Source organism: Anguilla anguilla, chromosome 12 (genome assembly GCF_013347855.1).
Source record: "Anguilla anguilla isolate fAngAng1 chromosome 12, fAngAng1.pri, whole genome shotgun sequence".
Lineage (NCBI taxonomy): Eukaryota > Metazoa > Chordata > Actinopteri > Anguilliformes > Anguillidae > Anguilla > Anguilla anguilla.
Window position 1 is genome coordinate 182,484 of NC_049212.1, and position 14,517 is coordinate 197,000.

Consider the following 14,517-nt stretch of genomic DNA (forward strand, 5'->3'; position numbering starts at 1 on the left):
AACATATACCTTTTGATATTAGTCCTCTCTTATCGACCAATTGCCCAAAAAATGTGAAAAGTTGTTAACAAACATTGCCATATACTTAAATCAGACCCTTGTTAAGAGGGGCTTTTGAAAATCCCATTAGATTTCCAACTTAAGTAGTAATTTCATGAGGTCATACATGCCAAAAAAAGCTACCTCAACATTTTTTGTCACATATTCCCAGCGGTAATTGTCCTGCCATAATTGTATCCACTCGCATGGTTTGATGAAAGACAATTTCTTTAGTCACCCAAGCACAGAGGCCGAGATAAAAGTAAAGGGTAAAATCACGTGCAATACTCAATATGTGGTTTATTTACTTAAATGTCATTGTAATTTTTTTCATCCATCTATCCCCAATATAACCATTATCTATACACTGAGCAGGGTCGGGGGGGGGGGGGGGGGGGGGGGGGGAACTGGAGCCTATCGCAGTGTGCATTAACGAGAGGCAGGAATACACTGTGGACATGCCGCCAATCTATCGCAGGGCACACACACATCAAACAGGCACACACTCATGCCTATGGGCAATTTAGAGTCTCCAATTGTGGGAGGAAACCAGAGTACCCGGAGGAACACGGGGAGAAGATGCAAACTCCACACAGAAAGGCCCCAAGCCCAGATTCGACCCCCACAACCTTCTTGCTGTGAGGCAACATTTATTTCATGTAGGTAAAACCAAACGGGAGCTTAACCCCTTTGTGCAAATGCCAAATCTACCCAATCTTTGCCCATTTAGGGGGTACTTTTATTTAAAGCTTCAAAGCTCCAGGTGTGAGCATCACAGAGACTTGAAAAATGGCTTAAATGAAGCAGGACATTTGTACCATTTACAATACTTAATTGGCTTATTTTATTAGAGTTTGTTTCTTGAATGTGATTGGCCCTATTATGTACTACGTCATCTAACCTGTTCGCCAGGTGAACGATGTTTGATTGATTCCCTACAATAGTCTGCTATTTTCGACACGCTGAAGAAGAGTGTGTTATCTAAAACATTTGTGCAAATAAAAGATATATAAAAATATTTTACGGAGGTGTGGTCCTTATCTATTTTTTGCATATTTAATGCAGGACCGGCACCTAAGTTCACATATTATTGAGTTGAGCACATTTCTTTAACTTTATTTATCGATCTATTATAAACCAAAGTAAGTGTGTGCTTTAAAGCCATTCATTTCGGTGAGGTACCAAAATTAATAGTTACACAAAATACCATACTAAAGTAAGTGAAATGTCCTTTAGCCATCAAGCTGTTAGCCATCAGCTAAAAATTATGGTGTCCGATAGTAACTTGTAGTAACTTGCATTCTTAGGTAAGTTCTAGAGTTGGGACCTTTTCTGAACCAATATCGCTATCGGGTTCAGATACTGACGTAATTCACCTATCGGTATTGGCCAGACATCTCCGATCCACGTACCGATCCAGATTCCATACAATCAGTCTCTGATGTTTATTATAAATTATAAATATGTAGCCAAAACGTTTTAGCACATAATTAGTAATTAAACAGTTCTACAAAGTTATCCAGCAGCCCCATTATTTTTTTCTCCCAGAATTCTATGGGTTAAGGCTGTTTTATACTTCTGCGTAGTACACGTACAAATGGGTCTGCGTAGGGGTTGTGCGGAATGTGTGGCATGTGCGGCGGTTGCAGACCACGTACCTCCTCAAAAATGTAAAAGCGCGTAGTTAGCAACCAGTACCCGCATACACCGTAAAGAAGATGACTGGTTGACTGCTGACATGAGGTCATTGGTATACGGCTCTAGCTAACAGGTTATAGCAGTTGATTCACAAAACCGATAGGCAACGTTAAATATGCGACTAAAAGCACCTTTGTCAGGTGAATGTCATCGTTGCAACAAGTTACATCAAGCTAAGCATTTTTTTGGTCATTGGTGCAGTATTTAGTAGGTTTGGAAATATGAAAAAAGGTATTTTCTTTAGAACTGTAACTGTCAGTAACAAAATCTAATCACATGGCATGCACAACCTGTGAAACATGCCACACAAGTAAGAATGATCGGCCTGTTCGCAAGTGCCGCACACAGCGCAAACTACACAAACTATGCAGACTACGCAGAAGTATAAAACTACACAAACTAAGCAGACTACGCAGAAGTATAAAACAACCTTTAGACGGAGACGCACGCGGAGCTTGCGCTGAGGTGGTGGACCGTTGTTTTTAACTTATTTGTAGGGTTTTTTTTTTTTTTTGATAGCATAGATATTTATTTCTCTAAACAGTTCTTGCACTTTTATTTCAAATATTAATTTTAAAAAACTTTTTAAGGAGTTGTCAATTTGCCATTATACTGATGTTTCTTTGAAAATCTCTTATTAATTTTGCTTTTGAATTCATCTATACAAATCTACTTACTAGTAGTTGATAATACATTGCCATGCACTTGATTTGTTCAAGAATTTCAAAACGCTAAAAGTTGGATGGAATGTATGAGTTGAACAGCCCATTGATTTCAGTGCAGGCACAAATGCTCCTAAAGTCAAATTATCATAATTTATGACTTCTAAAGTAAGTAGTAATATTGCTGAACTTTCAGTGCACCTTGATACAATAGCTTCGTCTACCCTAATTTAGATAAGATAAGCTAAGATAAAAAATTTGTCTTGCATCACAAGCTCCAGCAATCTTCATAAATATAGCAATACATGAAACCATGATATACGCATAAAAACAAGAACAAAAACAACAGACAATGATTACATGCACATAAAAAAATAAAAACTCATATGCACTGTCCATGTGTGTGCATGTGAATTCGCATGGGGTGTGTGGGTTGCACGTTCACAGTTCATTGTGTGTGTGAGTCCATTTGTGTGTGTGTGTTTGTGTGTGAGACTTCACAGTCTATGTCAGTGTGTGCATGAGAGCACTTGCATGGGGGGGGGGGTGTATGATCACCGCCTTACGCTTCTGTTTGTTCAACAGTGTTATGGAATGACACTTAATTTTAGTTTAGTTTATTTAGTTTAATTTAGTTTATTTCCTTGTTAAATTACCTGTTAAAGAGAGCCCAGATGGCAATTTTGTTTTATGTTTTGTTTTATGTTTGTGTGTGGATCGCCCGTGATGGCAGAACATGCCACCTCCCTCTGCAACTAGAGTGATTACCCAGGAAGAGGGAAGAAGCAAATTTTTTAAATCATAGTAAAGAAAATAGTTATTTTCTGAATGTTATTTTCTGACATATGTTGTTATTTGATTAAATGGAAGAATTTTATGACAAATATAACATGATGAAATAAACTGTAAAAATGTTTTCAGAAAAATTGCCTTTGACTTCCCTGTTAGTGTCTTACACGGTTTTTACATCGCAAACTGTAATAATATGAAGAGAGTTACCAGATCCATAAATATATCTGAATAGCGGCTATGCTGATACCAGCCCAATATTAGCAAGTGCTTTATTTTTCCCAAATACGAATGTTATCTCCACATCACAGAGCTACGCATTCATCTAAAGATAGCGAATCAACCTGAAATGCAACATGGCCTGACATGGCCTGACATCAAGTACAACGCAGGAGTGTAGCACAGTGGGTAAGGAACTGGGCTTGTAACCGAAAGGTCGCAGGTTCGATTCATTACATTACATTACATTACAGGCATTTAGCAGACGCTCTTATCCAGAGCGACTTACACAACTTTTTTTTTTTACATAGCATTTTTACATTGTATCCATTTATACAGCTGGATATATACTGAAGCAATTACGGTTAAGTACCTTGCTCAAGGGTACAACGGCAGTGTCCTTACCCGGGAATCGAACCTGCGACCTTTCGGTTACAAGCCCAGTTCCTTACCCACTGTGCTACACTCCGTCCATTCCCGGGTAGGGCACTGCCGTTGTACCCTTGAGCAAGGTACTTAACCGGAATTGGTTCAGTATATATCCAGCTGTATAAATGGATACAATGTAAAATGCTATGTAAAAGTTGTGTAAGTCGCTCTGGATAAGAGCGTCTGCTAAATGCCTGTAATGTAATGTAATGTAATGTAATTATGGAAGCTGTCCGTATGAGGAAAAATTACACTCTGCTGCCCCCTCGTGTCAGAACCCAGAAAGCATTTCCCTCTGGCCGGCAGAACCTCTACCGCAGAGGCAAATGCATCAAATGAAACCCTAAATCACTGTAGGTGCTACTGCATGCTAGTCTAGTTGGCACCAAACCAAGACCATGAAAAGCACAATACTTACTGCACTTCTCTGTCCAGCACAACAGGGTCGGAGTACCCTGTGGTGTGGGATATGACATAATGCCTCTGATTCCATGCAGAATTATTCCGCACATCCTCCTCCAACAGCTGCTCCACATACTCCAGCTCACTATCCCATAGTTTATATTCCTGTAAAATACACAAACACACACTGTAATAAAGCCCAGCCCTCTGCACAACTGTTTATGGCAGTGTTAATCTTGACAACAAATTCATAATTCTGTACTCCACATGTTCACAATTGTAATCAAAAAGTTCACAAGGTCACAAGTGTACATTTTCAGCGTTTATTTTTAAGGTATTTTATACACTAGGGGCGACATAGCTCGGGAGGTAAGAGCAGTTGTCTGGCAGTCGGAGGGTTGCTGGTTCGATCCCCCGCCCTGGGCGTGTCGACGCGTCCCTGAGCAAGACAGCTAACCCCTAATTGCTCCCAACGAGCTGATCGGTACCTTGCATGGCAGCCTTTCATCATTGGCGTGTGAGTGTGTGTGTGCGTGTGTGTGTGTGAATAGGTGAATGAGAGGCATCAATTGTAAAGCGCTTTGGATAAAAGCACTATATAAATGCAGTCCATTTACCATTTTACACTTCGGTTTCTCCAAGTAAACACTTACAGCACTTTTTATACAAAGCCCCACCATTATAGGGCACCATAATGTTTGGGACATATTAATGTTACTTAAATGAAATTAGTGATGTTTAGTACTTTTAGTAGTATAATACTGAGAGATTACATCATACAGATATACAGCAGGTTAAACTATACATGTGCCAAATGTGGATCAAAAACTTCTTGACCACAAGTTCATAAAATCTAAGGGTGGATATGTCGAACTACTATAGGTTTATGAAGCAAAAACTAAGCAGTGTACCCAGTGTCTCCAAATCTATCCAAAATGTCTAAATTATGCATTGCTGTAAATCACAACATATTCACGTATTTCACTGCAAATCATCATCATCATAACCTTTATTTAATTCTCAGAGGCACAACTGAGGGCCAAGCCCTCATTTTCAATGTAGCCGAGATTAAAAAAACATTTAAGACACAATAAGTATACAGACCTGCCAAACTTGGGAAAATATTTTGAGTACCACAATAGTCAGTGTAATGCTTAGTTCACATGCTTTCGCACCACTTCGCTTTGCACACGAAAGTCTGCAAGACACACACACACACACACACACACAATTCTAGTTTTGACTGTAGAAGTGATCAGGCAAAATGTATAATTTGACCTGATTCTAAAATATCACTTGCACTGCACTGGGCTATAATATGATATACTTGCAAGTCAAAAGTTTGAGTACACCTGCTTAAAACCATTTTTTCATGATTAATATTTCATTATATGATATGTGTACTTATACAAACTGATAACCATAAGTGAATTGCATTTAAGTATTAAATAAGAATACAAAAATGTATTTTGTATATTGTAACATATGTTTTCATGTTTTCAAGTATTTACAGAAACTTATGTTGTAATGTAAAACTCTGTCCTTAATGAATAAAACCAAGTTTCTGTTCATGATTTCTATTTTTATTTAAGAATTAAATAATTGAATCAGCTTATACAGGCACACATCATATAGGGCTAATGAAAAAAAATATTCAATTTAAAAATTATCTAGGAATGTAGGCCTTTGTAACTAGAGGTTTACCTAAATTATTACATGAAGCTTCTTGGTGGCTAATGTCAAAATCATAAATGCAAAATGCATGGTGCGGAAGTTGAGGGGCGGAGGTACGGCCATTGCTCCTGATATTTTGTTCCAACAGTGCGTGCGCGATTCAAAGTTTGAACAGGGAGTCTCCGTGGCGTTTGAGTTATATGCAGCTAAATAATTCCATCAGTTATTCACACCGTAGCTGTCTCGTAACGAGGCTAAATCGTATGCGAGCTACTACTACGGCTAACTATATACACAAATTTATCTCGTTAGGATATACCCCTTGAAATGCATCATCACGTAAAGTTACCGAACCTGTTTTAACGTTTTATATGTTAACATTACGGTCACATTTTTGTGCTTGATTATTACTCTCCCACTTCCCACTTTACCTCAGCAATGCAGCGTTACGCCTCGGTGGATAATAAAGTACCGCTGCGTATCAGTGGATGTTGAGTGGGTCGGGGAGGAGTTACAGAACCACAAGGAAAAGGTCGCATCTGGTCCAATCCGAGGGATGTAGTTTAAATATCGAATAAATGTACGGTATTGTTTACTATTGATTGATTGTTTTCCGTAATTAAATTAGAATAATATTTTTCTTTTTTGCGTAGTTTCAGTTGGCATTTCGTACATGCGTATTTTGACCAAGAATTGCGTGGTTGGTACACAAAATGCGTGCAAGTTGGCAGGTCTAAGTATAATAAAAGATCACAGTATATAGCAACAGTAAAACCAACACAGTATATTATAATAACTAGAATAAAATAAAATATAATAAAATAAAATAAATAAAATCAACTGTTTTGTTTCAAAAAATTCACTGTTGCATCATTTTCAAGTGGGAATTATAAGATTTCCGTCAGTACAGTGGTATAAAATATCTAGGGGTCCAGAAACATAGCCAAGAGTCTAAATTGCCCATATGTAGGAGTATATTAATGAATGGTGTGTACCCTGTGAACCCTCTTCTCCAGGCATTCAGTAAAAGCACAGGCACTGATAGTCTGCAGTTGGGACCCGACAGTTTAAAACTCATATGGAATGTGAGGTCATTCACCATAGTGGGATGTGTATGACCACGTTATAAGCAGCAAACTCGTTTGATTGAAATGCTTTCTTTGCTGAAATAAAAAGTAACCGAAGATAAAACTGAAGGAATATCCATCCCAAAAAATGATCTTGGTCCCAAGTTCCCATAAAACATTCCTCTGTCCTTAGTTCTGAATTTTACAGTTCTCAAACAGGGTTCCGAAAGAGAAGGGTAAACAAAAAAATAAAGTAAGGAGGACCTAAAGAACCAAAAGCAGTAACTTTGTACTAATGGCTGAGGAGCGGTTAAAAACACCACAGAATTAGTCTTTATCCCTGGTGAATAACATGGTTTAATCATACGCATGGTGTTTTCGCTACTGCAGTTATTGGAGCAGTCCATTCCGCTGCAACAGCAATGGCTCTACCTTGACCTGTACCAACAATACAACAAAAAAATATTTTATTATTGTTTTTTAACGGGTGACCCCTACCTAGATATCAGACACCTGCATTAAAAATGTGGCCCTGGAAAAATAACACTTACTGTGCTGCTCTTACCTGGATAACCCATTGTCGATGCTGCCAAGCATGGTAGTTCTTGGCGTCCTGGTTGAGGATGTCTGCGATAAACTCCAGTTCCTCGGAGGGGTCATTCAGCCACTCTACTACCATGCGTCTATGGTGCCTGGACCAGAAAAAGAGATACCACAGACCATGTCATTTCCCAGTATCTACAAAAATATGACTAGTTTGGCTCAGGAAATATTCTTGCAGATAATTCACTTTTATTATGGACATAATTATGTTGCACAGAGAGAAGAATGCAAAGCAATGGTTCTTACTATTGCAGTTATAATTTATCACTACTTTCCAGCCTGAGTACCATTTACTCTACTAATGGGGGTCCTCTGTTTGAGATAGTGCTGCATCTGTCATACATAATATCACAAACGCCACCCAATAATGTGAAATGTATCAGTACAACCACTAAGATATGAACACATTGAGAAATGGAGGTCCTTTGTAAGTATGGAAAGCTAAAAAAATAACTGAAATTGAAGAAAAACACTTCAAAATTTAAGAATTTTAATTGAGCCTAGAATAACCAATACAAGCTAGAGAGCAAGCCATTCTCAAGCTATTATCGAGGCACTTAAGTTCACTAAAAATGGCTGTTTACAGCTTGTGAAAATCTGCTGTACATTTCTTTGCTTATGCAATACACAATATAAAAGCATGAGGTAGGTTTGCCTATACACAGAGTGGCAATAGAAAGTTCAGACACCCTTCCAAAATTTTCACCCTTTATTGCATTACAACTAGGGATTTCCTAATCCAGGCGTTTTGTCTCCCAATCCGACCTGTTTTGACTGCCGATACAGACTTCTATACCGGTAATTAAGATAGCACAGCATTAGCCGTGGTAACCTATTGTGTTTCTAGGAATTCATACATTGGTAACTTTTCTAATTTGGCACACACAGGTTACCTGTAACCTGGACACAAAAAATGACAACAAATGGCCCACAGGTGGCGCAATAAGAACCACTCTTAGTTAAACCCTTATATCTCCCACCCCCTGAAACATACCCCCAGGTGCAGATAAACTGCAATTGGGACCTATCATGTCTTTTCTTCCATTTCAAATTTTTTAACAAACCTTTGATAATCTTCTTTGCATGAACCGTAAGTCTAAATGACACCAAAAAGCTAAGTGACTAGATAAAAGATGGTCAAGATATTGACCAATCAATTTATGCAATTTTGCATAAGATTTTCCTTTTAACGTAACATCAAGGCAGAGTAATGAATTCAAGAATCACTAAAACAAGCTGACTTTGCTGACAAATTATTTATTGTATTTAGTGACCCTAAAAATGTTGTTTATTCTATTGAGTGACTTCTTCAACACTTTAACTTTCGTAATATGAAAAAAAGGAAAACAGTAAAAAAAAAAATTAAAAAAACCTTTTTTGCCTCCTAGAGCGATTTCAAGATTTGCGACTTGCGGACCTTTTCTCCAGCACTCGTCACATTTTAGCTTTCTAGCTGATGTCTTGAGGTTTTGCTTCAGTATTTCTAGATAACACTCCTTCCTTGTGATGCTATCTATTTTCTGAAGTGTACCACTCGCTTTTCCAGCAAAACACCCCCACAACATGATGCTGCACCCCAATGTTTCACAGTTGGAATGGTGTTCTTCAGTTAAAATCTTCACCCTTCCTCCATACATAGCGCTGATAATTATGGCCAAACAGTTCAATTTTTGTTTCATCTGACCAGAGAACACTCCTCCAAAAGGCTAGGTCTTGGACCTGGTGATCGCCTGCAAATTTAATTCTGGCTTTTTTATGCCAGTCTTGGAGTAGGGGCTTCTTTCTTGTGCAACAGCCTTTCAGGAGATGGCAATGTAGGCTTCTCTTAATGGTGGATGTAGATACTTTTGTAACTGATGCCTCCAACTCCTTCACCAGTTCCTTTGTTGTCTTAGGTTGACTGATTGATTGACTGACTGAAATTCTTTATTGATCATTAAAATACAAGTGGCCCCTCTAGCCAGAGATGCCCCAGATACAGAAATCATCAAAAGGATAATAAGGCTGCATTCACACCAGATCAGGCAATGTGGCACCTTCCCGCAGGGTTGTGCGGAGGTGTGGGCGTGTCACTACATGGCCCATTTGTGTGATGTCATGTCGTGAACTTTAAGCCCCCCCCCTCTTCCATTTCCTGTCTGCTAACTCGAACAAATGGACACAAACCGAAGGAAGTTTCTTGCTATCATTATTTTGCAGCATAGACTGCAAGCCAGATGTGGACGTCGAAGCTGGGTACACAAAATAAACCAAGCGAGGACACAACTGGGAAAGTATCATCTTTTGGTCCATGAACTCCATAGTGCTAAGTACAATAAACTAGCATGCAAGAACTGCTAAATAGCTAATCTTTTTTATACAGCTTAATTCCAACGTTCGGAATTGATATTTAGCTAGTAACTATTGTTTTGGTACTCCTCCCATTACCCGGCACTGTCAAATCACGATGACAATCATAAAATCAAATCTTCGGAAATGAATCGCGTCAGTAATTCATCTGACAGTTGCTCGGTAAACAGCAGAATGCTACATGGTAATTTAAAGAACTTACGTGATTGGTCACCACAGCATGACGTGGGGTTGCGATTATGGCAAAAGTTGATTCTGGTTCTACTTCTTCCCGCAGGCCACTGCGTTTTTTTTCTGCACCCCATGCGGTCCTCACTCCCGCAGCCTAAATGCACTACCCACATTCAAATGAATGGGAGGACTGCCGTTTTTTCCGCATTGCCTGATCTGGTGTGAATGCAGCCTAAAGCTCAAAGGCTTATTTCCATTGTGGTCCTTTGATTTTCAGTTGTACCTTTCAAAAAAAAGTTTTTCCAGCCCTGGGTTAATTTGTGCCTCCTTCCTGAACAATGCATAGTCTGTGTGGTCTCAAGATTTTTATATTTGCGTACAATTGTTTGTACAGATGCTCATGGTATCTTCAGTTGTTTGGAAATTGCTCCTAAGGAGGAACCGGGCTTGTGGAGGTCCACAGTTTATTTTATGAGGTCCTGGCTGAGTTGCTTGGGTTTTCCCACGGTATCAGGGGCAAAAGGCAGTAGCACTAAAGGTAGGCCCTTAAATACAGCCACAGGTACCAATTAACTCTCAATTAACTCCTAATTATGACAATTGGCAAATCAGAAGCTTCTAAAAAGTAACTGCATCAATTCCTAGAATCTTCCAAACTGTTCAGAGACAGTCAACTTGGTGAATTTTTGACACAATGGAATTCTGATATAGTGAATTAAAGCTGAAATAAATCTATTTCTAATCAATTGTTTTAAAGTTACCTTAGATGTAATTGACTTGCCAAAAGCATTAATTTCTTCCAGATTGTTCAAAGAGACAGTCAACTTGGTGTATGTAAACTTTTGACCCACTGGAATTCTGATATAGTGAATTAAAGCTGAAATATAATCTGTCTCTATTCCATTGTTTTAAAATTACCTCTGATGTGAACAAAGCAGATGCCCTAATTGACTTGCCAAAATAAATGTACGGTAACATGAAATGTGCCGAGTTGTGAAAAACTGAGTTTGAATATCTTTACCCTAGGTGTATGTGACTTTTGGCCTCAACTGTACTTTATACACTACAATACTTAGCAAGTCCCTCTGTGGCCAGTTAACTTGAACAGACACTACCACTTTTACAGAAAGCCTTTTAAATTCCCGACTTTCATTCAGCTAGTCAAAGAGTTGACATCTCCTGTTGGGTCCCAAAAAGACAGTAACTCCCTGACGGATCTGCGCCAACTTCAAAAAGAACTTTAACATCATTAGTAGCCTATTCCTTAGCAATAAACAGAGCTTTATTTTGCACTTAAGAGTGCAGTTAATAGTATACAACAGAGCTATATATGAGCAAATTACATAGCGTTTATGTCTGGGTTCAATGTGTATTGCAGAGTTTAAATATATTGCAATATAAACAAGACAAATTTTTACATGTTATACAATGTAATTCTACTGTCAATATCTGAGACTAAACATGGAATATACATACAACCTTAGCATTGGTTTTACGCGTAGAAATGTCCTCTTCGAGTCTGAGTGGTCATATATTGTCTTGTGAAATATAAGCTCATTTTTCATTTGTGACACCTGGGTACCTTCCGAAATAGCTGTGTGTAATACCACGCACCTTGTTTACGGTGTTGTCAACCTTTTAGTACAATCTGGCTTGATAGACAATTAATTTATTCAGAAGGTGACAGTATAAGCTTTCTAATGATGTATAACATGTCTAATTTTACTTTTGAAATAGTGTTTTATAGCCCAGCGTAACCGGAAGTTGTGAATCATCTTTGCAACCTTACGCATTCACTCTGCAGTAGCAGTAAAAGACACTGCACCAGGAAAAAGCTACAGGTGAGTTTAGTCATTTAAAAAAATATTAGGGCTGTCAATCGATTAAAATATTTAATCGCGATCAATCGCATGATTGTCCATAGTTAAAGTTACAATCTCGAAGATCTCCGTTTCGTTCTCTTTGGCGGTACTAATGGCGAGAAGCGGTAATTGCAGGTGTGTTTTTGGACCTCACTTCCCATAGATCCAACCGGATCCAACCAATGTCGCCTGTGTGACGTCAGTCAGTTTGCACCTGGGCCATGCCAACTATAAGACTTACTATTTACTGAATAAAAAATGGTTGTTATGAAAGTAACGTTATGTACATACTCATTCATTGTCTAACATTAGGCTAACATAAGCTGTCTTTACACTGCTGAGCCGGGTTAAAATACTGTAGCAGACCTGGGGTAGAATTAGTGATCATCAATTTCCACAAACGTTCTTTATCCACCTTTTGCCTGGTATGAACATATTTACACTGCAGAGAAGAATTCGTGGGATTCGCTGTGGCTTGTGCAATTATGTGTCTCGTGCAAAATAAACAGTCTTTTTCGTGAATGATTGTTGTGTGATATTTTTGAAACAACTGCCTTGCAAAATGTTACCTCTGGTCTTTCTGGTTTTGCTAGCTAAACTGTTCACTGAGCTGGATGTTAAATTAGCAATCAGAACAAGAATAATAAAACAAAAACAAAGGAGATTTAATCAAAAAAGGGCATCAAAGCTGAAGGAACATATGAGGAAGCGTAATAAAATAATAACAACGCTAATCCATACTGCCATATTCTTTTATTTAGTTTTCTCCGGCTTGACATCTTTACACAGAAATCAGACTCTGCTCCACCTATACCCTGGCTTTATTCATTAATCATTAATTTAATCATTATAATATATTGATGAACTTGATGGCAATGTAAATAACTAACATTAAGGACAGTTCAGATCAATGATTCGGAACGAGACAAAACTATTTTAGAATGTTGCAGAGAAAATTGCAGCGGTGTAAATTGGTTAGTTTCAGAGCGTCTGAAGCCATCGCCTGGAGTCTCAAAAGACCCACCTTGTCAAATCGTCAAGTGCAGTTTTAGAACGTTTATAATCAGGCGTCTTGGAATTTTGCAAGTTGCATCCAGTCTCGTTGCGAATCATTGATCTGAACTGGCCTTTAGTTAGCTATATTGCAATGTTGCAACAAGGTAGCATTGCATTCGAGAGACGGTTTGCGAAGTCGGTACTGGTCGGTAGCGTTAGCTAGCATTTTTTCTAATTGTTAGCAGACATTAGATTGTGTTAATTACATTAGCTAGCTAGCTAATGCAACATTACCTGATATGAGAGATGGATACTGTGCGCAACGTTGTCTAAACTAATGTTGCCTTTCTTGACATGGTCCGGTAGCTAGCGTTAACTGTGCAAATAGCTATGTAATTTAGTAATGTTACATTGTAATCAAATGTAATACGAACTCTACATCAACAAATAATATGACCTCTCATGTTACACAAAAACTTTTTAGGGTTCCATAACCTTCCCCTCAACTCCCCCCTCCCCTTCTCTGTTATTGTAATGCTAGCAGACACCGGAAAAAAATGTACGCCGCTCACACACAAGTCAGTTGAAGAGCGAGCCTGTTGCGTTAGCTCCGCCTATCCTCTCTGGCGGACCAACCACTGATGGGTGATGGGAAACGCATCACTAACTATGCGCCGCTTCCCGCTTTCCCGGGAATGTCGCCACAGACACCCAGTTCTTTAATTATAAATAATAATAATAATAATAATAATACAAATTAATATAACAACAGGCTCAATCGCCATTGTGTTACCTAATTTGGCGATAGATAGTGACTTAACAGACATTTATTTTAATGAAAATCTTTGAGATTATTACTTTAAGTTGGTTATTTTTTCAAGGTTCTTAACAATGAAATGGAGATCTCAGATAGGTCTGCACTTACCAATTACAGAAGTATCTAAGCCCCTCTTTTTAACAGGGGCCTACTAACAGCAGTTTTTAATACATTTGAAAAAATGCCATACAGGAGGGGGTTATTAACCATTTGCAGTAGCTCCAGGCAATTAAAAATGTTTTTTGTAGGCCAGGCATCAAGGCAGCAGGTAGATGGCTTGAGCTGTCGCTGTTTCTTCAAGTATTTTATGATCGATGACAGTAAAATTAGTCATTTTTGCCAAGTTCTTTTTACAAGTGCAGACATTTTTATTTGACATGGGAGTGTTGATGGCTTGAATAATGTTCTGAATGTTGTGACTAAAAAAGACAGCAAACTCATTAGACTTATCAGCAGAAAGGAACTAAGGAGCTATTGGTGCCAGTGTGTGCATTATTGGAATTTGTGTTGATTATTTCATTCAATATTGTACTTATTAAGGCTCACTTTATAAAAGCCATATTGAACCTGCAGTTCAGCTTTTTGCCATGTGCGCTTGGTTTTCTGACATTCTCTTTTCTGCCATTTCACAGCTGGAGCAGCTCAGCTGCACAGAGATATTTGTTTTCCAGATATACTTGGGACCACTGCCCTTCCTTATTTACATAAATGGCCTTGACAGGAACATTAGTACATTAGTT

At 38.5% G+C, this 14,517-nt stretch overlaps 1 protein-coding gene across 2 annotated transcripts in view; it reads right to left on the minus strand.

The window, feature by feature from the left end:
* Nucleotides 1-14,517, minus strand: part of fnta (farnesyltransferase, CAAX box, alpha) — a 71,775-nt gene that overhangs the window by 33,689 nt on the left and 23,569 nt on the right. For both annotated transcript variants that reach the window (XM_035385285.1, XM_035385286.1), the window contains exons 5-6: nt 7,545-7,671; nt 4,255-4,403 (exon numbers count right to left, since the gene is read on the minus strand). In XM_035385285.1, coding sequence (XP_035241176.1) covers nt 4,255-4,403; nt 7,545-7,671 — 276 coding nt within the window. The remainder of the gene's footprint in view (nt 1-4,254; nt 4,404-7,544; nt 7,672-14,517) is intronic.